The following is a 26,065-nucleotide window of genomic DNA, read 5'->3' as shown; positions in this document are numbered from 1 at the left end:
TCTTCCATCGTTTCAAACCTGCTCCTCAGCCCTTCTATGACACTGTCCATTTCTGAAATCTTGTTGTTTATATTTTGGATTTCTAATTGTTGTTTTTGTATGATTTCTGGTCGTGAATTTATTTTTCCATTTTGTTCTTGTATTATTTTCTTGTATTCTTCCATCTTTTTTGTCTGTACTTTCCATGACTTTGTCTGCCTTTTCCATGAATTTGTCTATTTTTTTCTCTTTTTTGTCTGCTTTTTGCTTAAACTCTTTGATAATTCTGAATATTAGCGATTTGAATTCCTTATCAGTTAGGTCTAGTGCCTTTTCTTCTACTGGAAGGTCATCTGGTGTTTTATTTGAACGCCTACTGTAACCATCCTGTCCTGTTTTTGTAATTGTTTTTATATTGTCTGCTGTCTTCGGGGCATTCAGTTGTTATTTTCCTCGTTTATTGATTGTAGAGTTGTTTGTTTCAACCTGCTTTTTTGTCTTATTTGTTTATGTCTGAGCAGGCGGGCTGTGTGTTCTTTGTTGTGTGCTTATCTGTGGGCATGATATTTTCTCCAATGGGCAAGGTCAGTCACTCAGGTATGGTACACCGGGGCAGATTCAGCTGAAGGGTAGTTGCTGGGATGGGTTGCTTTTGGCCTGTACCAGGGCTGACAGTGAGGACAGGGAATCAGTGTGGCGCAGTTTCCAGTATGCTGTGCCTGTGCTGCTTGGAAGTGCAAAGTTCAGCGCATGATGCAGGTAGGCAAGAAGGAGGGAGTAGATTGTGATGTGTGGAGCTAAGATGGGTATGGGAAAGACGAGAGAGAAGAGGGAGGAGCAGGAGCCAAAAACATATACCCAAGCAAAAAAAAGTACTAAGGGAGCTTGCTATTGGAGTGGAGAGATGAGAGACTGAGAAATGAGGAAAAACAAAAAGAAAAAAAAGAAAAAGGGTAAAAGAAAAAAATGAATAAATTGAGAAAGTGGAAATGAGGAAAGACAAAAAGGGAATAAGAGAGAAGAAAACAAAACAAAGAAACAAACAAACAAAAAAAAAACCAAAAACAAGAAAAAAGAAATGCCTCAGGGATGTCCCTGTGCATCTGTGCAGAATAATAAGGGAGTAGTTTCCAAGCCACGAGGTACTGCTCGGCTAGAAGGGGCTCCCAAACCAAGAAAAGAAAAAGAAAACAAACAAATCAAAACAGAACAAATCAGAGCAAACAAACAACAAACAAAAAAGCCCCGGGGTTCCCACCAGCATGGCGGCACAGGCCGGGAAGCAGTTTCACAGTCAAGTGGTGTTCCACAGCCTTTTGGGAAAAAGAAAAGATGGTGCACAGAGCCAGGTATTTGATAGAATGGAGGGGGTGGTGGTGAGAAGTAAAGAAGAAATCTAGAAAAGTGGGAAGAAAGCAACACCAGCAGCCAACAGAAGGCACTCAGGGAGCCAGCCAATGTGGGCGGGTGGAATCCAAGCAACACTGGGGTGAAGCTGTTGCTTCCTGGCCAAGGGACTGTGACTGCAGGAAGCAGAGGAGGCTAAGTATGGGTGAAGAAGGGTGGTTGGGGGGGAAGTGTATATCACTGGTTACCAGCTGTTCTGTCTCCTGCTGGAAGCTCAGTGAAACTGCTTTCTCATACCCCCTATTCGCTGATCTCCGATAGCAGTCCAAGATGGTGGATCCATGCTGCGGTAGCTGATGGGGTCCTCTGCATGTATCATTCCTCGCTCTCGGTTCTCGATCAGTTTCTTATTCCATTTGGTGCTTCGTTGAGCTCTTTTTGTCTTCATTTGATGCTTAGGGTTTCAGGATTGATGTGTGACTCTGTTTGACTTAGTTTTTCTGATCTTTGCTGTGGAGGGACAGCGTGGTGCTTCTGACTATAGTGCCATGTTGCCCAGAAGTCTTGGGTTAAGGAAGCTTTTGATTATCAAAAGCAAGAAATATCTAAATTACCTAATGTACAACCTGTAGATCATGTTTACTAGAAAAGACACCAATTAAAAGATTCTCCGAAACCTCAATGGAAAGGACTTAATTTAGTCCTTCTCTCTAATTCTTGTGCCACTGAATTACATAGAGTTAAGGCTTGGATTCATTTATCCCAACTGAAGAAAGCCCTAATTCCAGAAAGGACTGTTGAGCCTTCTCATGAAGGGTTGAAATTAAAATTCAAACGTCACCAGGAAGAGAAGTAGATGATGACTAGGTAGACTGCTTTCCCAAGATCTTTGGACCTGACCTGAAATTGCCTACGCAGCCTGCAGTAAAAGTTGGACTGATTGCTTTTTTCTTTACCTTTTTTTTGTATCTTCATACTATTAGCTGCTATGTCTGATTGTGGAATTATATCCTGGTAGTTTTGGTGATTATATTATGCCAATTTGTATCTGTCAAATAAGTTGTATGAATGGGGGCTTTAATTCTTCTTAAAATTTTTCTTAGTCACCTGGATCAAATTTTTAGTTGTATTTTGATGATTTTAATGATCTTACTCATTTGTAGTGCCATCTTCTGATGATTATATTAATTTTTGCTTAATTTGAAATTATCACTTGCCATTGCTTTTGAAATAGCTTTTTGTGTTATAAACTTGAACTTTTAGGATAAAGAAAATTTAGCTGTAGAGGTACCAAGAATTTGTTTTCTGATTATCCTAATCCTTTTTATTGTCATTTAGCTCCAACTGTGGGATATTATTCCTTGTTTTAATATTTTGTTCTTCTCCTGAAAACAAAAACTTCTTTTTTAACACCAATTTTAGAAAAGAGTTTATTTTGTTATCACTATTATTTGTATGTTAGTAGCCTTTGTTTATTTCTTTTGGGTTGTATTTCTCCACTATGAAGCCCTTCTTAAACTTTCGTGCATACTGCTGTTCATCAGAGCTCCTGTTAATTCTTGGCATGAGAATGCCTTTGTTAAACTTGCTCAGGTAGTTGCACGATCCACAAATCTGACTGAATGCTAGATCTGTCATCCTTTACCCAAAATTGTATATGAGAACTCAGATCCATTAGTTAGTCCCATACTGAATTATAGCTTTGTTACCCCTGCTGTCATCAATTTTAACATCACTTCTAGGTGAGCCATTCGTGTGAGACTGTTGCATCCTCTGGAGGTACTGACTCAAACCGAAGTCCCATGTTTCAATCTGACTCGGATTAGAGTTACAGAGTTTTCCAAAATATCTTTGATCTCCTCTTCAGACTGTAAAAATGAGCCCTGAATGTCATATAATGGCCCTCCCAGATATTGGAACGTGGCTTTTTCAGGAAATTTAATGGCATGTCTGCAAGGAAAAAGGTCTTTTTGTGTCCCAGCGTGGAATTGGCTAAGGTTAGGATGACTGTCTATTTGTAACAACTCCTTGATAGAGAGTTGGCTTGAACAGAGGAATGAAACCATCCCTCTCCCAGGTAAAGACGTCAGGACTGGCATAATATGTGCTCCATATGGATATGTATTCTTATATGGAGGATCAAGATACCCCCACCTTTGATCATTCAAATCCAAATAATGAGTCCTATACTGGGGTTTTATCCTGCTTGGATTGTTGGAATATGACAGGTCAATGTACCGTAGGCCATATGGAAATCGCTTTATACATCTATTCTTACAATGAGAGTTTATACTGGACTGAGCACTTGAAACTATTAGAAAGGAGGAGAGACAAATGGTAAAGAGATGAGCAAGGGAGAGATGGAGGGAACACCTTAAAGGAGTTCCCTGGTTTAGGTTATAGTTTTTTGAGGATATTCTTACCTTGATATGGAGTAGGAGATTTAGAACATGCCATCTGTAATATCTCCAGAACAATGGAAGGAATAGCAGATGCTATTTGCTAGTGATACCTTTGATCTGTTTTGCATAGGGTTTTTAAAGGCTTGCCAGTGCTATGACTGTTCAAGAGAAATCATTGAACTCACTTGTAAAAGTAGTTTTGGATCATCGAATTGTCATAGATTACCTGTTAGCCTAGGAAGGATGGGGGTTTGTGCTATAGCTAACACCTCTTGCTGCACCTGAATTAACACCTCAGGAGAGGTGGAACAAGATATTAAACTAATTTGCCAGAAGGCTATTTGGCTCCATATACCTTCACCCACAGACTCCTCTTTCTTAGATATTTTCAGCCGGCTGCCCTCAGGCATTGGATCATGGATTAAGTATATATTGTCAATTGGATTAATAATAATCATTGTGATTGTAATAATCACAGGGACTATTAAATATTGTATGAAACTTTTGACAAGTGCCATTACCCAAAAGATCCATTTAATGTCTATGAAAAGAATAATGTACATTGACAGTACGTATATTTCAGACAGACTTGAGCCCACTCCTTGAATAAGCCATCAGATGTCAGATTATTCTTCTAAGGTGGCCTGCCCTGCACTAACTCTAAAGTAATAAAACCACAGAAGCAAGATGCTAAAACTATGGGATGGTGAATACACCAAATAGTGTCCAGCTACCTTTTCACAATGTTCTGTTGCTATTTATAGTTTGATTTCATTTTTCTTGAATCCACACTCAGTGCCCCTGGAAGCAGCAGTCAGAAGATCAAATGACATGTTGCATTTGGACAAATATGCTGCAAAAGACTGTTTTGAAATGTTAAAAATTCAGGAATGTTACATTGAGGACTGGGGTACACTTGACCTGGACTATAATATTTTCAGTTGCCTCATGTGCATGTGATTTTATGAATTATAACTATCTCAAAGTCTGTTTATGATGACATATATGATATTCTTTTTATTTATTAAATACTCTAAACCAAATATGCTCAGTATATAAATTTATGCATAGTCAGTGTGACCCTTACTTAGGTTATTTCTAGGAAAAATAATTATAAACAATATTTTTTTAAATTCTCAGTTCGTAGGCATTCTTGCTTTCTCTCCTTACCTCTCAAAGTTTGATAATCAATAGAATTTTAAGACATCTGTTTGTAACTGCAAATAGATAAACTGGAGTTATTTGGGAGGCTCATGGTCTATGGGTTGAATGCCTTTGGGTAAAAGGGAGAGGAATCAACTTATTAGTCCATGTATACACCCAGTAGCTTTCCAAACCCATCTCTCTGCCCCTCCAGGACTACTTCCCTCTCTTCTCCACCCTGTTCTGTGACATAAGAGGCTGACCTGTATGGACTGTTTCAATGGGCTCCCTTGCTCTCTGGCTTCCAGTTGGTTTCAGTCAATGGGAGGACCAGGAAGTGACTGAAGGTAGGGATGAGAAAGAGGTGAGGTCATTCCTTAGATTTCTCCTTGTGGTGTCACTGCAGACTTGGTGTGTCCCTCTACCCAAAGCCTCAGTTCCTGTAAGATATCTTTCTCTTACAGCTCTCTTCAAGTTCTGATTACTACTATCTCCCCTTGTCCCTTGTCTCCCCACTATTAATAGTCCCAGGGAAAACCATCATCCCTTGGTGGTTTTCCTCATCCTGCCCATACCTTGTAAATCGTCTCTTCATTAAAGTCTCCTGACTTGCCCCATTCTAGTGTGTATTTACTGCTGGGATCCTGACTGGTACACCATCTCTACCAGAGGAATAGAAACACTCCAAATGGGTAGGACACAGTCTACTTTGGTTTTATGTTTCCTTGCCTTTGTGCCTTCTCAAACCAACCTTATTGGCAAATTCTTCTGGAAGTGTGTGGCACCAAAAGAATTGCACCTATATTCCAGTTTCCCCACTTCCCAGCTTTGCTTCAGGTTTGACTATTCCTTCATAAATTTTTCTTAATGTCACAAACTGATAATGTTCACCAATACCTGTGCTCCCTTCTTATGGCACAGTCAGACTACATTTCACAGCCTCTAGCAATTGCATATGGCCATATGACTGAGTTCAGGCTGAAGGAGTGTGGGTAGAAGTGATGTGAGCCACTTCCAGACCTGGTTTATCAGTCCACACAGGAATGGTTCTTGCTCTCCTTTCCACCCATCAGCAGATTAAAGAGGACCTATGGATGAGTGAAGCCACAAGAAGGAAGGAGTCTGGGTCATGAGTGAGAGAACAGAAGAAAACCTCCAACTGACATACATTGGACTGAAATAAGAGTGAAAAATAAAGTTTTATTAGGTAAAGCCCCTGAAATTTGTGGGGTTTCTGTTCCTGCAGTCTGTTTCATTTTTACTAACATCTTCCCTTTTTTCACATAGAACTCTCTTATCCAGGTTTGCTAATTCCCTCTTTCTTTGGCATTGGCAGATCCACTGAGATTTCCTTTTTATGTATTCTTTTAGGTCACATTTATAGACTTAGCCAATACAGTTGGAGTGTCGGGAGGCCATGTGAGTAAGAGCTAGAGTGAGTTCTCCTCTCAGTTGCGTTGCTGCACTAAGGAATCAACTCCACCCTCCAAACTTCTTTAAGCTCCCCTGCACTTGTCAGGGTAGGGAAGGAGAGATGATAGTGTCCCAGGGCCAGCGGTTTCTTTGTCCTTAGAAACGGAGACTCCAACGGAGAGACTCTGACTGGTTGACTTGGATCTCCTGTGTGGTGTTAGACATCCATAATGGGTGACTGAGACATTCTCTAGGTGAAGGAAGACATGTTAAAGGTCACCTCACTTCTTGGAGTCTGTGATTGATTTTGCTTATTCTCTCCAGAGGGATATCACAGTGATTAGTGTGATTGGAAGACTTCAGTCAGAGTCTCGGCTTTTCTCTCACTTTTTGGAAGTTTTGGGTAAATAATCAAATTATTTGAAATTTCACTTTGTCATGAACGTAGTTATATGGGCTCTGCCTACTTCGAGAAGTTGTAGTTGAGGCAGGGGGACAACATTCTAAAGTGTTCTCTATGAAAGAACTTCAAAGTAGGTGACTCTTGAATCCACTCACCCATCCCAAGCTTATAAAGAATTGGAGAGCGGAGATGTAGAGAGGATTTGTACATGGAATTATTTTTTAGAGATTTGTGCCCAGAGTCTCATCCAAAGAGGGAGAGAAAGACATCAATGGGACCATGTTAAGAATCTGATCTTGTGCCTACAGTCAGAAGATAAGGGGATTGGAAGAGTAAAGGTGAGTTGCTTCTACCTTGTGATAGGCTTGAACTCCCAGGGTTTGTCCTGGCAAAGTGTGTGGCTGTTTCCCAGGCACCAGATAATCACCATATTTGAGAGAGCAGGGGTAGGGTTTTTCTTACGGTCTGTCCTAGAAGGGTGAAAACAGGCCTCTGTAGATGAGAATCTGGAGTGAACCGTCAGATTTCTAAGGACTGAGGAGGGAGGACACTGTAGTATAGGAATTTTCTGTGTCAGAGGAACTGTGGGTGCAGATCAGGAGTGGTGGAGCAATCTCTAAGGCGCTCTTGAAAGTGTCCCATGAGAAAAAGAGCCAGGTTTAATCAGACACCAGTTCCTGTCAGGAAAGGACTTTCCTGCTTCCCTTACCCTCTCCTCCTAACCTTCTTCCCACCCGAAGGTGTCAGAGGCAACAACAGGGAGGGGGTGTAAAAGATGAAGTGATAATGAAGAGAAAGAAGCCCCTACTCCCTTTTTCAAGAGACAGGCAGGCTGCTTGCAAAAGGGCCTATCTGAGGGAGGAGGGAAAAACACTTACTTTTGAATTAAGACCCTGGGTGGTGCAGTGGTTAAAGTATTTGGCTGCTATCCAAAAGTTCTACCAGCTGCTCTGTGGGAGAAAGATGTGGCAGTCTGCTTCTGTAAAGATTTACAGCCTTGGAAACCCTAAGTGGTAGTTCCATTCAGTCCTGTAAAGTCATTATGAGTCGGAATCGACTCAATGGCAGTGGGTTTGTTTTTTTGGTTTGAATGAAGTGACAAGCACTGACTATTATATGGAAGTGGAAAGTTTAAATTACTCAACTGAAACTGTGTTCAGGGCCTTTAAGTGACCACAGGACATTCTGTTACCTAAAGGTGATGGAAAAAAAGTTGTGAAGGCTGCTTAAGTTTCATCCCAGGCAAGGGAAAGGACTATTTTCATTGATCTAGTTTAGAGGGATAGTGATAAACAGAAATAAATTTGATTTAATGGTTATAATCTACGAGTTCCATTTGATCAATGTTCTCATTACCAGTGTATTTTCAATACAGAAAAAGATGAACTTCCAGATTTTCGTGTGAATTCTACTGATTTTTAAATATTGGCAAAAAAAAAAAAACCTCACAGTTGTAGGTGTTACACTTCTCTCTCTCTCTCTTTTGGTCCCCTGGTTCCACTAGCTTCTCAGCGCAGGGATCCTGAGTCCAAAGGATGCACTCCTCTCCTGGCTCTTCTTCTTTTTGGCACTGAGATCCTCTCTTCCTGCCTCTGGAATGGCTCATTTTAAGCCTAGCAGGATGGCAAAACTGACAAATCCTTTTGTTAGGGTTCCATAGACCTTATTTGCATGGTCCCACCCCCACATGGATGCCATGATCTTTATTTGCATTATTAGCAAGCTGCCCAATCCCCTTGATGGGCCACAATTAACTTATTAGTATACTCCCACTCAATCACCTGGGCTGGAGTTAGAAGACCACGGCGAGAAAAGCCATATAAAAGCAATCAATTGCATTACACTCAATAAACAATTTTTGAATGAATTGATAAATGAAGAAATCTTCTTTTTAAATTCTTGTGGGTTAAAAGAGGGTAGAAAGGAATAAAAATATTAATACATTAAATATTGTGATAGAGACAGAGAAATATGAAACATCAAACTTGTCATCAAGGACTTTATTAATTAGTTGTATCAGTGATACAAATATATGAGAATATGTGAGCAACATATAAGGAATTCAGAGAAGGAAGATATTTGAAGTATGTAGGAGCTAGGTAGGCTTCAACTGAGATGTGGGATCTGGTCTGATTGTTGAAGGTTGGGTAGGATTTGGATCAAAGTAGGAGAAGTGGGAAGAATTCCCAGGCTGTGAAATAGCATGAGCCAAACGAAAAGGTGTACTCTGACTACACTACATAGATCAGTTTGGATGGGGAGATGCTTTGAGTAAGGGGAGTAGAGAGAATTGAGGACTGCAAGGCAGATCTTGGGGCCAGTCAGTTGATTATAATTGCCACATTGGGACCCAGAGGTCTCTAAGACCTCAGCTGGTAAACAATTCTCCCTCTACTGCTCTAAAGGAAGCATTGGCAATGCCCTTGGGGAAGAAACTGAGCCAGCCCTGGGTCAGGAGGTGGTATGATAATATACTAGCTCTGTCCTGGTCAGAGTTAGCTAGGGTAAGTGTGTGGAGGTGCAGTGGGAAAGATGGTCCCACCTCCAGAACTATGGGTCTCATCAGTCTCCCCTGCTGAAAGAGGCAACAATGTGCAATCATGAGTTCTTCAAGAAAGGAGTTCTGATCAGAGCCCTTCACCCTACAGATGAAGTCAGGACCAAAAAAGAACATGTCCTCCTCAGACATCTCTAGATGCAACCAGTCTCAAATTGCCTTTGAAGGCAGTAGGACTGAGAGAGGTAAGTGAGGTAATTTTCTTTCCTGGAACTTTGGGGTGAGTGTGGACAGGGTGGGCTCCTTTGACTTCACAGTCACAAACCAGAAAACTTCAGAAATATTCCATTCGACAATTAGCCCTGGGTTCCATTGTGTAAGGTCCCCTGTTTGAGGACATAGAGATGTTAAATTCATGTAGGAATACATTTTATCACTGACAGTCTTTCTGTTTCCACCACCCACCCACCAACTACGCACAGCAGGTCAAAAAGTATTCTCATCTGCATCCCTTTCTCTCCAACTGCATGAACCCAGGGGAAATTATTGAACAGTTACAGGACTTCCGATTTCTTTATTGAAAGTGTGAGAGTTGGCTTAAAGTAATTTTGAAGGCCCCTTCCAAAACTCAACTCCTGGGTGCCGATAGCTCTAACAGGCAAAGTAAACTGTATACATCAGATCTAGGAGACAAAGAATAGGGATATGATCAGAGTTATTGAAGATAAATCAAAGAAGACATCTTAGAGGAGTATACAACAGGAAGGAATCCATCCTATTTGGAGACAGTGTTCTACGTGAGGAGTCACAGTTGAAAGAATATGAATTGAATATCTTTTGAATATCCTTTGAATATCAATTGAGGTGACTGGACTTAAATTGTGGTTCTCTGGTCTTATAATAGAAAAATTTAATGGATTATTATTGAGGATTTGTAAAAGAGTCTTCAGATCACCCTAAAGACTCATGGAATGGGGCAGGATATCGTATGTGAGAGGAGTAGGGTCAGGATGAGAGAATGATTGGGTCTGTAGAAGGTGTGACTCTGTGATGAAGAATGGATAGAAGGATGCTTTGGGCCAAGGTTTGATAGTGAGTATAATTTTCCAAAAACTAATAACCGAACTACACATGAAGGCAATATAAGGAAGTGAAATTTGATTCAAATATATGGTTTGGTATTCTAACAATGAAAGTGATTATAAAAGAGTTTGCGAAATCTCCTCCTTCGCTCAGAGTAGAAGATTAAGTTTTCTGACTTGAATTGTGGCTCCATTCTAGTCAAACAGTATCATTAAATTAGGGGACTGGTAAGAAGGGAGTACTACTGCACGCTGTAGAAACATATTTTAACATATGATTTCTGGTCTCAAGAAGTTTATAATTCATAGAGATCATGCACAGACCCACAGATGCACATACACACAGACACAAACAAACACAGAGATTAACACAAACAATGACCTTTGTCATGCAGAAACTCAACCCTCTTACATATGCAAGTTTCAAAATGATTTGTATGTGCCAAGGGGTTTAGGAGTAGCAGTTACATTTTAATCTTAAAAAATTTAAGATTAGAAAAATACAGAAGATTAGGGCTGGATTGGGTACCAAAACCATTCAACTCAATCTCCAGTTAATGCAGGAACATTTTTACAACATCTTGAATAGTTAACTTTCAGCCTCTGAATGTGCAGGAAACCTTCAAGTCACAAGAATATCCCTTCACTTCCAAGCAGTCTATTTTTAGACTGTTTCATTTTTTTAAAAAAAAGTTTTCTTTATATTGAGTCACAATCTGTCCTCCTGTAAGTTCCACCAATTGGTCCTAATTATGGCCTTTGGGGGTGAACAAAGCAAGTTTACCACCTTTCCCATACGACAGATCTTTAAACATGTATCAGAATTATCATGTTTGTTTTTAAACATTGTCATTTCCAATCTAAAAAACACAATAAAAAAATCTACTTCTCATGTGAGATATTTCCAGATACCTTATAGGTTTTGTTGTTTTCTGGAGTCTATGCATTCTTCAAGGTTTTCATCCAAGTCTGCTGCCAAGAACCTGCAAAATACTCAAAATTGTATCTGACCAATGCAGAGTGTTGGGCACTGTACTTATATTTGAGTGTGAAATGGTATAGGGATTATTTGTGAACATCTGTAGGGTTGAGATAAAAACATGAGGTCATTAGGAAGCAGTTATATTTGTCTAACTTCATTTTCTTCTTTTACTGGAAGGATAGATTTGGGAAATGTGAAAGATTACGAACATTTTGAGTCTATTGCTTTCAGTTGAGGAATATGAAATTCAGTGAGATTGCATGTCATGATAATTTCCTTTAGATATTTGGAGGGTTGTCAGTTGGATGGAGGTTTTTTTTTTGTGTGTGCTCCCCTAAATGAGACCTCCGTCCTCCCCTCACCCCTGCTCAGTTGCATGCAATGGAACTCTTCACATAATAAGTAAATGTTGCCCAATTCCTGAGCCGTTTGACCAGGGAAGGGCTTGCTTTATGACCAAAATCACTGGGATTATGAGATATAGAACTAGGAATAATGTGCGGATTTACAAGAGGTCCACTTTTGGGTCTATGTGAGGAGTAACTTGCAATTGCTATTGAAAGATGGAAAGGTCTCCCAGGGAGTTTGTGAGTTTCCTGTTCAGGAAGGATTTAAGAAGAGTGTTTCTTTTTATGATTACCATATGTGAGCATGAGTAAGAACTCAGTAATTGAGATCATAGGAAGAGTGAATAAAGGAAAGCTCCTTGAGGGATTGGAAAAGTATCAGAACTGCAGCAACTGGTTCTTGAGTGACAGATACATACATGGCCAATTCTGGAGAGCATGGCAGCTGTGCTGAATACAGGGAGTCATTGGCATCAGTCTCGTGAGAGGTGAAATGTGACACTTCAGACAGACATGGATGCTGTGGTTCTGGGAGATCAGCCCATTCTCACCAGGACCCTGGCCAATGGCTGGGGATTATGAAGCAGGACACATCCCCAGAGGAAGTCATCTCGTAAGAGGACAGGCCTTGGTTGGACAGGAGAAAGTCAATATGATGAAGCAGGGATAGAAAAAACTTTAAGCTAGAAGCTACGTGGGTATTGAGACTCTCTCCTGACACACCAGATATCAGATAAAAGGCACCAGATCCCAAGGAAGCAGGACTACCTCCACATCCTACTTTCTGAATGAGACTGAAACTGCTGCAAGACTTCATGCCTTTCTAAGGACTGGTTAAAGAGCTGGTGCAGGTGGGTGCCTGCAGGCATCAGGGACTTAATTATTTCGTACTTTTATGTGCCAGCCATTATTCTAGGCGCTAAAGCTACAATCATGAGCAAGATAGTCACAGCTCTGCTCTCTGAAAGCTCTTGTATGGTGGGATAGAGAGATAATTATTTGGGACCAGAATATTCGTGTGTGTGTGTGTGTGTGTGTGTGTATGTGTGTGTGTAATATCCTGTGCATTGTAGGACGTTTACCAGCATCCCTGGCCTCTACCCACTAGATGCCAGTAACTTTACCCAAACCTCCTGCAGTTTTATCAACCAAGAATTTCTCCACACATTACAAAATGCCTTCTGAGAAAAAGTTGCCCCAGTTGAGAACCACTGCCCTAGAGGAAGTGACATCTAAGCTTTGACCTAAATGCAAAGTGAAGGAGTAGAGGCTGATGGCCCATTTTCTGGTTTGATGAACTGTGTAGCTTGGTGATGCCTACCCTGGGATAGGGAACACAAGATGAGAAGCAGTTTTGTAGGGGGAAGATGATGAGTTCAGTATTAGACCTGCTGAGTTTGACATGCCTAGGGTATATCCAAGTGCAGATGAATGCAAGAAGATGGATTATAGAAGTTTGAAGTTCAGAAGAGAGATTGTGGGTGGAGAGATACATTTGGGTGTTATCAGCACAATGGCTTGTGATTCAAGCCCTGGAGTGGATGGCATTTTACAGGAAGAGTATTGAATGGTAATAGGTTCTGGTGGAGCCCTGAGGAGGAACCCCAACATGTAAGGGCTGCACAGAGACAAAGGAGCACACCAAAGAGACTGATGAATGGCCAGAGAAGCAGAAAGAAATCCAGGAAGGGAAGGGAAGAGCTTTGTGTTGAAAGAGGCAACAGTCAACAGATAAAATGCTGTAACAAAGATGAGAACTGAAGAATGTCCACTGTATGTTTCCATAAGGAGTTGTGAGGCCCAAATCCACATAGCAGTAGGTTGGAGAGTGAGTGGGAGGGGACGATGTTGAAACATTGAGCACAGACAACTCTTTCAATAAATTTGTCTACAACAGGAGGAAAGACATAGCACAGTAGCTGGAAAGGGACATAGCGTGAAAGGAGATTAATTTTCAATTGGAGGGGCTTTTTCACATGTCACATGTTTTGGGAAAGAGCCAGTAGAAAAAGAGGATGTTAAAGATACATTATTTAACAGTGTCACTGAATTATACGTGTAAAATTGTTGAATTGGCAAATGTTTTGTTGCGTATATTTGTACCACAATTTTAAGAAGATACATTATCAAGAACATAAAGTTTTAGTAACATTGAATTGGACACTTGCATCATTCTTTTCAGCAAAACTTATAACCTTAATTTATTTATGGAAACTATAGAGAATTGCATTCTTCCAGAAAGGGGTGCATGGGCCAGAGTGATAATAAGTTAAGAATATTAGAAAGAAAATAACACATAATGGACAAAGGAATTCAAGACACATAAATATGGAAATAGGGAGCTGATAGATATAGGAAAATAAAGATGCAAAAAACTATAGATATTAAAGGATGAGGAGATGAAGCAGGTGCTTCTTTACACAAGCTCTTGGTTTAGAATGCTATACTGGGGAGCCATGCATCAAATGGTGCAAGGGGCTATAGGAAATGATGTTTAGGTTTCCTTCCAAACTAGAGAGCTCAAGGTCTAGTATTTTTATGCAGTTTGAGCTTACATTTGGTAAAAGTCAAGAGTCAAGTAGGCATGATTGATTTGTGTTAAGTGTTTTGGTTAGCACAACCCCTGGTCATCTCTATGTTCCACCTTTTAATGAATGATTGTCAAGTTAAGTCTCCTTGTACAATTTGTACTCTTTTGTACAATTGAGGTTTTGAAGCTAAGTTCAGTTATCTCTGTTCTATAGCATCTTATTTGTTTAAAGCTCTTTGTTTAATAATATTGAGATCTTAGATTATGGTTCTATCATTTATCATATTAATTATATTTCTAAACTTTCGTTGAATTACAAATATACTAAGAACACCTCTATGGCATTATAAAAATTCTTGATAAAAACATAGAGCAGGGCTAAGTTAAAAACCTTGTGCTGCTAAACAAGAAGCAGCATTGCAGATGAGGTAATTCTTTGCATGTTGCACAAAAGATAAATATTTCTGGAACATTGATGTGTACCAGGCATAATGCCAACTCAGATATTTATTGAAAGAATTTAATTCACTGAAGACTGCACTGGGAGATGAAGAGACAATGATGAAGAAAAGTAGATGCAGTTGCATGAAACTTATAGATTAGTGGTGGAGACAGATAAGTATTCAAAGTGTGTATAGCATATTCCTTGCAATTTACAGAATGCATCATATCATTTAATTCCCATTAAAATACAGTGAAGCAAGTTATTATTTCTGTTTTACAACTGGGTAATCCGAGACTCACAGAAGTGAATTTCCTGAATAGGTGCACGGCTGGTCAGTGTTCGAGCAGATCTGTGGGACTCTGATGTAGGGACTCCAAGGCCATTGCATTTTACTATGGTGGCCATTTAGAAAATAGCTTTGATGTATTGGTTAGGCTACCTGTAAATTAACACTTTGCTATTATTAATTCACATTTTAATCGATCTTTTCCACAAAAGCACAAGAGTGGCATCCAAATACCTTGCTGGAATTATTGATTCAGCATTGATTCTTTGATGATGGTCTTCCAGTTCAGTAAAATTAACAAAAAGAAAAATGAGTTAATTTGCCAAAAATTCTTATTTAAAAAGTTTATTTATTTTTGTTTTTTATATACAAAGACATACATAGCACAACATCTGCCAATCCAAGATTTTTCACGGGTACTATTTAGTAACACTAATCAGATTAATCACGTTATACAACCATCACCAATATCCACTGCCAAATTTTCCATGACAGTGAACGGAAAGCTAAAAATTATTTTAATTGATCATATGCCAGGCTATGGGTGATCACCTGTTTCCTTTTTTCTTGCTGACATACTCTTTATAGTTCTTTTTAGATTTTTACTACAAAAAAATCAATCTTAAAAGAGCAAATTTTTGTGCATATCCCACTTCCATAATTTGTCAATGTGTATCAGTAATTAATCTGTATGTTACTTAGAAGAAATACATTTCCTGGAGATTTGAAGGGAGAGTAAAATCTTCTTATTCAACAAAATTTATTTAACATTTACTATGTGCCATGAGGAGCCTTGGTGGTGCAATGATTAAGAACTTGGCTGCTAAAACAAAGTTTGGCAGCTTGAATTCACCCGCTGCTCCTTGGAAACCCCATGGGACAGTTATACTCTGTCCTATAGGGTTGCTATGAGTCGGAATCAACTTGATGGCAATGGATTTGGTTTGGTTTGGTTATATGCCTTGAATGAAAGTAACATTAATTTATTACCTCTTGTGTACCATAAAGGAAGACACTAATATTTATTTCTGTATTCACTATGTTCCCTACCACTGAGGAAATAATAGTTCAGAGAGGGACAAAGACATGTAAAAAGAATTTCAATGTAGTGTTATAGCTGCTAGAGAGAAACTATACAAAGAGGATTGGGCTAGAAGGAGGGAACAACCAACTCTTCCTGGAGAATTGAGGAATGGATTTATTAGTCGGAGAAGTGGGAGTGTATTCCAGGCATGTGACTTATAATTAGGAGGTTATTCGTTTCTAATCTTTCTTTTCCCCCAAATGGGTGGATCTACACTCTTACCTGTCCTTTTTGACAAGTGGCAGCTGGTCTTGAGTAGGGCTTCCAGGAAGGGTGAGCTGATCATATTCATTGAGCAGAAGGAAGCAAATAAGCTCCCAGAGATCAATGTTGAGATCTCAGCCTCATTATCCAAGGTTCTAAAGTACTGAAACATGCTACCTAATAGATCAAGAAAAAGAGCAAAAGAGAACTACATAGAATACAAATGCTACATCTTTATACCTTAGATTTTTAAAAGCAGCTTTCGTATTTGTGTCCTTACCACAATGCCTAAAGGGAGACAATACATCATCTCTACTTTAGAACAAGGAAACACCCGATCCAGGGTATTAAGGGGTGTGGCTGAACTCATGAAACAAGCAGACAGCAAGAATAGGGTTCCAAGCAGCAAGAATAGGGTTCAAATGAAGGTCACTTTATTCCTAATCTAGTGATCTCCACCTGAGAAGAATAAGAAAAGGTGAAGACTGGACAGAACAGGACTGAATAGCAAAGTAGATAATAAAACATATGATTTAGGAGTATTTAGGGAATACTGTGAAATAATGTATTAATCTGTGTTCTTCATAAACCAAACCAAACCAAACCGATTCTGTAGAGTCAATTCTGACCTGTGAGCAGCCCACGTGTTTCACAGTAGAACTGTGTTCCATAGCGTTTTCAATGGTTGTGATCTTTCAGAAGTAGATTGCCAGACCTTTCTTCCCAGGTGCCTCTGGGTGGATTCAAACCTCCAACCTTTCAGTTAGTAGCTGAGCACTTAACAGTTTGTGCTGTGCAGGCCCATATTCTTTATAAGAGTCAATAACTTGTCTTTTGCTATTTGGACAGGTGAAAGGCTATGGGAAAAGTCTTAGTTACCTAGTGCTGCTATAACAGAAATATCAGAAGTGAATGGTTTTAACAAACAGAAATTAATTTTCTCACAGTTTATTTTCTTAAAATTCAATCCATAACAGGAAATTTCAACACTAGTTTCAGAGAAGACTTCATTTTGGTGGGCTTCTCAGACTGGCCTCAACTGGAACTTGCCCTTTTTGTCTTTATTTCAATTTTCTACTCCCTAACGCTCTTTGGCAATACCACCATCATCGCGGTCTCCCACCTGGATCATCGGTTGCACACACCCATGTACTTTTTCCTCTGTCATCTCTCTTTCCTGGACCTCTGCTGCACCACCAGCACTGTGCCCCAGCTTCTGATCAACCTTCATGGATCTGACCAGACCATCACTTATGGAGGGTGTATGGCCCAGCTCTTTATCTTCCTTGCCCTGGGCTCCACTGAGTCTGTGCTCCTGGTGGTGATGGCCTTTGACCGCTATGCTGCTGTCTGTCGACCTCTCCACTACATGGCTATTATGCACCCCTGTCTCTGCCAGACACTGGCTGCCACCTCCTGGGTGGGAGGTTTCATGAACTCTGCGGTTCAGGCAGGCCTCTTGATGGCCATGCCCCTCTGTGGGCTCCATTACCTGAACCACTTCTTTTGTGAGATGCCTGTGCTCCTGAAGATGGCTTGTGAGGACACACAAGGGACAGAAGTCAAGATGTTTGTGGCCCGAGTGATCATCTTGGTGGTTCCTGCAGCACTAATTCTAGGCTCCTATGTAGTCATTGCTCAGGCAGTGCTGAGAATCAACTCAACTGCTGGACGCAGAAAGGCTTTTGGGACTTGTGGGTCCCACCTCTTGGTGGTTTGCCTTTTTTATGGCTCAGGGATTTACACCTACCTCCAACCCATGCATAGTTATTCTCAGAGTGAGGGAAAGTTTGTTGCCCTTTTTTATACTATAATTACCCCCATGCTCAATCCTCTGATTTACACCAAGGATGTGAAAAGGGCTCTGAGGAAGGTACTATGGAAAGGCAGAGACTTAGGGTAGGAGGGAAAAAGGGGAAAGGAAGACCAATACAATTGTCTGTGATAGCTCTCAGGTCATGGAGCCCATCCTGTTCCTGGGAGAGCAGTTGGTGAGTAGAAAATAGCCTTTGGTAGGTCTCCGGGTTTTAGCACCTCACCTTCCTTGTTTGGGAGTTGGACTTGGGGATCTCTTGGGGCTCTTTCTAGTTCAATGTGTTTGATAGTTTTGCAGGAGGGAGTAAGTACTGATCTACACCACAACTTTCCAAAGAAATGAGGTTGGGAAGTAAGTATCGTGGCCATTTTTGGAGAGGGACTGGGTTCTAGGCAACCCTGAGAGTGATAGAAGACTTAATTCTAAATAACATCACCTTTTCTAAAGTCAGTGATTCCTAACATGGTGCTATGTATATGGACCCAAAGGCTGAGGACAAGAGTTCACTCCTGCTCTTCTACAAATCACCTGTGACCCTCACCTCTCAGGGCCCATTTCAAAGTTCTTTTACATAACCCTTTTATGATACTAAGAGCAAATAAAGAGATGACGAACAGAGGTACTTATATGGAGCAAGCAGAGTGTGAGATATGGGTGCCATTCACCTACTTGAAAAAAAGACAAAATCATTTCAGTGGCACTGACTGAGTCAAGGGAAGCATCAACATCTCATCAGCTCCACCAAGAGTCTCGTAAAGCTGATTGGTATCATGGACAAGATATTTTACATGCAAGAGAGAAAAGAATAGAGAAGAAATGAGCATAAAAATAAGGAGCCAAGAGAAAATGACATAGGAGAGAAGAAAGATAGTAGGGAGTGACAGAGATGAGAAAAAGAGATTTCTGTGGTGGGAAGTGGTGGGAGGTTCAGGAGGCTCTAGGTCAAAGTGTGAAGAGAGTGGATACCTGAAATTCCACCAGTGTTATGTCATTCCATGTACTGAAATATTGGTGTCATGTTAAAGTGCAGATACCCTTGTTAGTAACCTTTTACAATCTCAGTAATTTTCCTGTTGAGTTAATCTTTTATTCCAAAACAACTAATATTTAAAAAAATTTTGCATAAGTTGTCATTAATACAGCAACATCGTGAGATAGTTTTGATACATTCACTATTTATTCATGATGAAATAGAGATTCATAGGGTTTACATAATTTATCCAAGTTCACAAGTTCTAGGTTTATGTAACCCTAAAACCAACACTTATTACCACACCTGCCAATTCTCTTTTTTGTTTTTTATTTTTTGAGGGTGTATTTTTAATAGGGACGATTGAGGTTAGAGACAAAGGTAGTTGGAGAAGGAATCAAATACGAGCTTAACACACTTCACAATTTTACTTCAGTTGATCCTGGCCAGGATTCTAGACATTTCTGAGTTCCTCAGGTGTTGTTTGGTCAGAGGGAATATTATTTATGTGCATAAAGCTAATATTTCCTGTAATAATAGTTGCCAATCATTGCACTCTTATTATATAGTCCAAAGGTCCCTAGGTGGGACAAGTTGTTTGTGCTTGACCACTAACCTAAACGTTGGTGGTTTGAACCCACTCAGTGGCACCACGGAAGAAATGCCTGGAGATTTTTGGAGCAATTCTACTCTGTAACACACGGAATCACCATGAGTCAGAATCGATTTGACAGCAACAGCTATACAAGCACCATGCTATACAATATATTCCATTACTACATTTAATTCTTACAACATGAGAGATAGATATTGTTCCCCTCCCTCAATACTTGTATTGATGAAGACTAAAGGTTAGATGATTATATTGCATGACTTGCTTCAAGTTACATGGTCATTAAGTGGAGGGCTAGGATTTGAATCTGGCCTGTCTTATTCCAAAGCCTACCCAGCTAGCTACTACCTGAGAAACCCATATTTATTAGCTCAAAGCATTAACCAACAAAGCTGATACAATCTTCATGGATTGAATGGTTTTTCTCTTGAATGTTAGAACACATTCCTAACAAGGATAAGGACACATGATAATCCTTGTATACCAAGGTCTAAACAATTTATGCACTTGCATTAACTTAATGGAGAAAAATGGATTATTGGATCTAGCAGGATAGAATTTAATAAAAATATTTGTGGTTAATGTGTTATTTTTTCATTGGCATGCATAGAAAATGCCAACTCAGTTTTGTATTAAAGGGAGCATATCCCATACAGAAGTAATTTTCAGAGCCCTTGGCACAGTTGTACACACATAGCCATTGCTTTTTTCAAGTCAGGTCCTGTGGGAGGCAAATACCATCTCTGTGGAAACCTGCACCCCTTGAGTTTCCTTGTATCTTCTCATCTATGGTAGAGACTAATTAATCATCAGAGATTTTAGGTCCCTGTAGCCATGCCAAAGCCAACAATGATTCCCAGGTTCCCTCAGTTGACATCTAAGAAATTCAGAGATGACTTCCCTGGGTGGAGCAAGTAGAATATTTGTCTTTTATCTTTTAGACCTTAGTTGGCTGCTGTTTGAAATTTGTTGCCCTTTGTTCTGTGCCTATTAAATCTCCTAAATGAGGTTCTGAGCTAGAAATAGTGGTGCATGTAGGACTTAATATTGGGACTTACCTATTGAAAAGAGAGGGAGACATGAGATATACAAGGCTGAGTAGGACTGGCTCTCAAGAGAAAAATTAAAGCATGACTTAATATAAAAGAAAGAATAAGAAATTAGGAACATTTCAGTGAATACCAGAAAAGCTGTTACTATATGTTTTCAAACACATTCCTTCACTTTATTATTTTATCTTTTAAAATCTCTTTGGTTTTACTGGTATCGCCTGTAGTTAAAATCCAAACGAAATGCCCCAAAGGGAGTGCTTACTTATGAGATAGTTCAGGTGGGGGAGGGGTTAATTGCAGATACATCCATCTCGGAACCAGCAGCAGAAGAGAAGACCTCTGTCCTCACGGAGGTGGTGGTGGTCATGGTGTGTGTGTGTGTACATGTGTGTGTGAGGGAGGAGAGATGAGCACGTGTGCACACAGAGGCGCTGGAGGTGAAGGTGACATCTCAGAGACCTAGTGGAAGTGGGGATCTCATATTCAGCATGCTGTCTTGTCCCCTGGTTTCTAAGCTTTTAGAAGATGTCAAGTTCTTTTCCACTTGATTCTGATGTTAATTGGCAGCTGCAGAAGAACACTTTTAGATGTGTCTTTATAACTTTGAGTTCACGGGTACTCCATAAAACTTCAGGAGACTGAACAGCAGGAAGAGACCCTGGGTCATGTTCAGCACTAGTCCCACTCATCTTCATTGCAATCTCTATCCTTTTCTTTGTGCAAAAAGTGTCTAAACCTCTCTCGCCAAACACTGTTCTTGTATCTCAATGTCCAAATATAGCTCATCATTAACCACAACCCAAGACCATAAATCAGAGTTGAATTTGTCTTCAGAGAGCCTGCATCCATGGCAAACACTCTGTGATGGTTAAGATTGTATGTCAGCTTGGCTAGGCAATGATTCTCGGTGTTTTGGCAGTTGTATGATGTTGTGATCACTTCCCTGTTAAAATTTGATATGTGATCACCCCCATGATGGAATCTGCTGAGTGGTACCAGCAGGGGCAGGGCCTGTGGCAGCTTACTGCCCCCTCAGCCTTCATCTCTCTGCCCTCCACTGGCTACTTCCTTCCTGCTCACCTTGCCAAAGTTTTTGGCTTGTTCCGGGCCCAGCAACTGCCTCTTGTAGTTTCACCTCCGGTTCTTGGGACTTGAGCTAGCAGCTTACCTGTTGATCTTGGTATTCGATCTTCACAGCCTGTGAGCAAGAGCCCTGCTCCCCGACCTGCTGATCTTGGGTTCACCAGCCCCTGCAGCTAGGTGAATCAGGAGAAACCTTGCAGTCTTGCCTGCTGATCTTGGAATTCGTGAACCTTCATAGCCTGTGAGCGGAAGCCCTGCTCTCCGACCTGCTGACCTTGAGTTCGCCAGCTTCTGTGGCTGTGTGAATTGGGAGAGGCCTCTACCCTGATCCACAGACTTGGGATGTTCTAGCCTCTACAACTGCGTGAGCTGTTTCCTTGATATAAATCTCTCTCTGTATATATTTACATGCTTTACTGGTTTTGCTTCTCTAGAGAACCCAGCCTAAGACACACATTCCAGATTTTTTGAAGATTTTTGTTTTTTTTCCCTAGTTCTTCCTGAGGCTATTGTGAGAGAGTTGAGCTGTGACACTTCCTTTATTACAACCTGCTCATACTTAGTGCTTTTATTAATACCTTGAGGACTGGGTCCACTTGAGAGGTAGTTCTCTTTAACAAGACTATGAGGAAAATATCCAGAAAATGACGAAAACAATAGAAAATACATTATAGAAAAAGGTTCAGGGGTAATTTGATTGCACTCTTAATATACAAATGCTGTTAAGGGATTTGGAGATCAGTGGCTTTTCTTGCCATCTGGCTACTGAAAGAGATAATCTTAAGTTAAAGCAGGTGGTTTGTTATGGACATAAGAAATTACTTCTTAACTGTTGGGGTACAGTGACCCTGAAACAAGCTGTAAAGGGCAGCCGTGGAATCTTCATCAGTGGTGAAGGGTGTAGTGGGTCTGGGTTGCTCACAGTTTGTTCTGCCCAGGAAAGATCCTCTTCCTCCTCTAGGACCTCTTTCTGCCTAGAGTCCAGGACACGCTGCTGGATAGTAGGTAGAGAATGTACAGAGCTTTGCAGATGATATGACCTATGGGCATGAAACTAAGTTCCCAAGGAAGCTGAATAGGCAACTGGCCTTTGTATTGATGTATTGACAATACAGAGCTAACCAAACCACCATTGTGACATCAACATCAGCATCATTTTGGTAGAAGTTGCCTGATATTTAACTGACTTATGGCTAACAGCATTACCTAGTAAGTTCATTCAACAAACATTTATTGAGTGCCTACCACATACCAGGAACTATTCTGGGCGTATGGGCCCAAACTGAACCTCTTCCCCTTTTAGTGGATCCACCATTCAGCTTTTGAAGCATACAGTTTGCAACTAGCCTCTCTTGGAATTTCCAAAAGGGAGTTATATTGCTCAGGATTAAACATTCCATAGACATTTTCTTGATACATTTTTATGGCCCAGGGAAGCATTTGGTCATATTTGGTTAAAGGAATTCACGGTTTAAATTATTGTTGCTATGGCTTATCACATAAAACTTTGCCATCATGGTTACATATTTAAGTGGGAGCCATTCCAGAACTAGATTGAACATTGAGGGGACTCTTGCCCTCATTGCTCTGACTGGTCATCAGCTTTTGGAAGTGGGGATCTCATTTTCAGCATGCTGTCTTATCCCCTGGTTTCTAAGCTTTTGGAAAATGTCAAGTTCTTCTCCACTTGATTCTGATGTTAATTGGCAGCTGCAGAAGAACACTTTTAGATGTGTCTTTATAACTTTGAGTTCACGGGCACTCCATAAAACTTCAGTGAGAGAAATCCAATTTATGAAGCATTACCTGAACAATATTACCCGAAGAATAATTCTTTCTTCTGTTCCTGAATGTCAAGCCAGCTTCATTTGGTCCTTGCTGAATTGCATTTACTGAATTGAATTGTGTTTTGGCAGCATGCCATCAATATGCATTAAAAGAAACAATATTATAAACTCATGGCTGTGTTTGCCGTAAGGACATTGAGACCCTGTTAGTAAGACCTAGAAGCCCTGGTTGCTCAGGGGTTAAGCGCTTGTCTGCTAACCAAAAATCGGCCATTCAAACTCACGAGCCATTCCATGGAGGAAAGATGTGGCAGTATGCTTCTGTAAAGATTTACAGCCTTGGAAACCCCATGGAACAGTTCTATTCTGTCCTACAAGGTCCTATGACTATAGGGTCACTGTGAGTTGGGATTGACTTGATGGCAAGGGGATCTAGTGGAAATACTTCTCTCTGGTGTCATTATCAAGAGTACTCATGCATCTATTGAGCCATTGTGTTTTTTTTTTTTTTTTAAAACTCACTGGCACTGTACTTTATATAGTTAATATCATCTCCTTCTACACTGGACTCTTAAAATCCAAGACCTGAATTCATATCTCATGTCTACAAATGCACAATACCTTTCAGGATTCCTTTTGGGACATGGCCGCACTCCTAACTATATCACCCTTTACCCTTGATTCCTACTTGACCAATTTCCCTTCCCGACTTAGTTAAAACAAACTAAAAACCAAACCCATTGCCATAGAGTCTATTCCGACTCATAGAGAGTCGAGTTGAGTTGATTCCGACTATAAGACAGAGTAGAACTGCTCGATAGAGTTTCCAAGGAGCAGCTGGTGGATTCGAACTGCAGACCTTTTGGTTAGCAGCTGAGCTCTTAACCACTGCACCACCAGGGCTCTCCACTTAGTTAAAATTTTATTATTTTATACATTATTGAAACCGCTTAATTTCTTCTTTGAACGACATGGAGAATATAAGTAAAGAAAACCATATAGTTTACTCACCATTTACCTGAAGGTGGGGCTAGATTGAATGATTCTTGATTTCTTTTAAATTGTTACTATTTTTTACTTTGTCGTTGTTGTTGTTTGGTGCCATCAGTCGTTTTTGAGTCATAGTGACTGCATGTGAAAAAGTAGAACTGCCCCATAAGGTTTTCTTGGCTGTAATCTTTCCAGAAGCAGATCTTCTGGTCTCTCTCCTGCAGAGTGGCTGGGTGGGTTGAATTGCCAATTTTCGGTTAGCAGCCTAGCACTTAACCATTTGCCCCACCAGGGCTCCTTCCTCTCTTTCTTTCTTTCACTTTACCAGTTCTTAATCTAGAAAGAGACTGCTTAATTTGGAGTGCCTGGATTGGCAGTTCGAATCCACCAGCTGCTCCTTGGAAACTCTGTGGGGCAGTTCTACTCTGTCATAAGGGTTGCTAGGCAGTGGTTTGTTTTGTTGTTAGAGAAGCCTTGGAAGACAGGCCTGGAGATCTGCTTCTGAAAGGTCACAGCAATTCTACTCTGAACGGGTTGCCATGAGTAGAAATTGACTCCACAGCAACTAACAACAATAACAATGGTTTAATTGTAGTATTTATGATCAGAACATTTTTGTCAAATAATAATACATAAAAAAAAATCCCTTTCTTGAGTCCATGTATTGGCCACCTCCAGTTTTAAGTTCTGAAGAATATCTGTCCCTTCTTCCTGTTGAAGATGCCACTGTGCTCTGCCAACACCACAGTCTTCGACACCCATGTGAGCATCCGTGTCGCTGATCTTATCCCTGGCACCATCCAGCAGTGGAGACTCATCAGAGCAGGTGGCATTTGAAGGCATCCCCAGGGAGTGGTGGAGTCAAGTTCTCAGAAAATGGATCCGATTATCACTGAGCTGATCTGGCAAGGAGAGAATGTAAGAAACTTACCTACAGATTAAAGAATGGGGACGACAGAACAGTTTCAAGTATGTTATTAGAAGGCAAATTATTTCTATCTTCTTTTCTTTCCTCTTATTTTTTAAAAAGGCAATTCCTTCACATTTACATAAAAGAGTATACAGGTAAGAATATCCTTTCGTTGTCTGTCTCCCAGCCTCCTGGTTCTCTTCCCCATGTGTGGCCAATGTGAGCTTCTTGGGAATATTTCCAGAGATATTTTTATACATATAAACTGATATTTGCCTGCCCCATTCTTCTTTCTTTCTTTTTTCCTTTTATTAGTATTTTTAAATAACACACAAAGTAACAAATTCTACTAGCATTCCACAATTTTTTGTGACTTAAATATAATGAAGATCATTCCTGTTCAAAAAACTCTTCATTTTTTTTTAACGGGTATTTATGTTCTACTGTCTGTATGCACCATATTTTATTTGGCCAATCAGTTGGGTTAATGGGTATTTAGGTTGTGTCCTGTCTTTGCTATTACAAACAATGTTGCAATGAATAGCTTTGTTATACGTCATGTTGTACATTTGTGAGAATATCTTTAGGCTAAATCTAGAAGTGAAGTTGCTGATTCACAGGGTTTGTCATTCCTAATTTTGATGATGTTGTTATTTTTGTGGTTGTTAGTTTCCATTGAGTCAGCTCTGACTCATGACAA

At 40.2% G+C, this 26,065-nt stretch overlaps 1 protein-coding gene across 1 annotated transcript; it reads left to right on the top strand.

Annotated features, from left to right (window-relative positions):
• Positions 1 to 9,359: 9,359 nt before the first annotated feature.
• LOC101343207 (olfactory receptor 2Y1-like) lies at positions 9,360 to 25,292 on the top strand. Its single transcript, XM_004387188.1, has 4 exons — positions 9,360 to 9,429; positions 17,122 to 18,017; positions 24,847 to 24,891; positions 25,176 to 25,292. The coding sequence occupies exons 1-4, from the start codon at positions 9,360 to 9,362 to the stop codon at positions 25,290 to 25,292; spliced, it is 1,128 nt and encodes a 375-aa protein (XP_004387245.1).
• Positions 25,293 to 26,065: the final 773 nt, after the last annotated feature.

This window comes from Trichechus manatus, unplaced genomic scaffold (assembly GCF_000243295.1).
Source record: "Trichechus manatus latirostris isolate Lorelei unplaced genomic scaffold, TriManLat1.0 scaffold00181, whole genome shotgun sequence".
In the NCBI taxonomy this organism is placed as follows: Eukaryota; Metazoa; Chordata; class Mammalia; order Sirenia; family Trichechidae; genus Trichechus; species Trichechus manatus.
The sequence above is the reverse complement of the archived record's forward strand: the minus strand, read 5'-3'. Positions and strand labels throughout refer to the sequence as shown.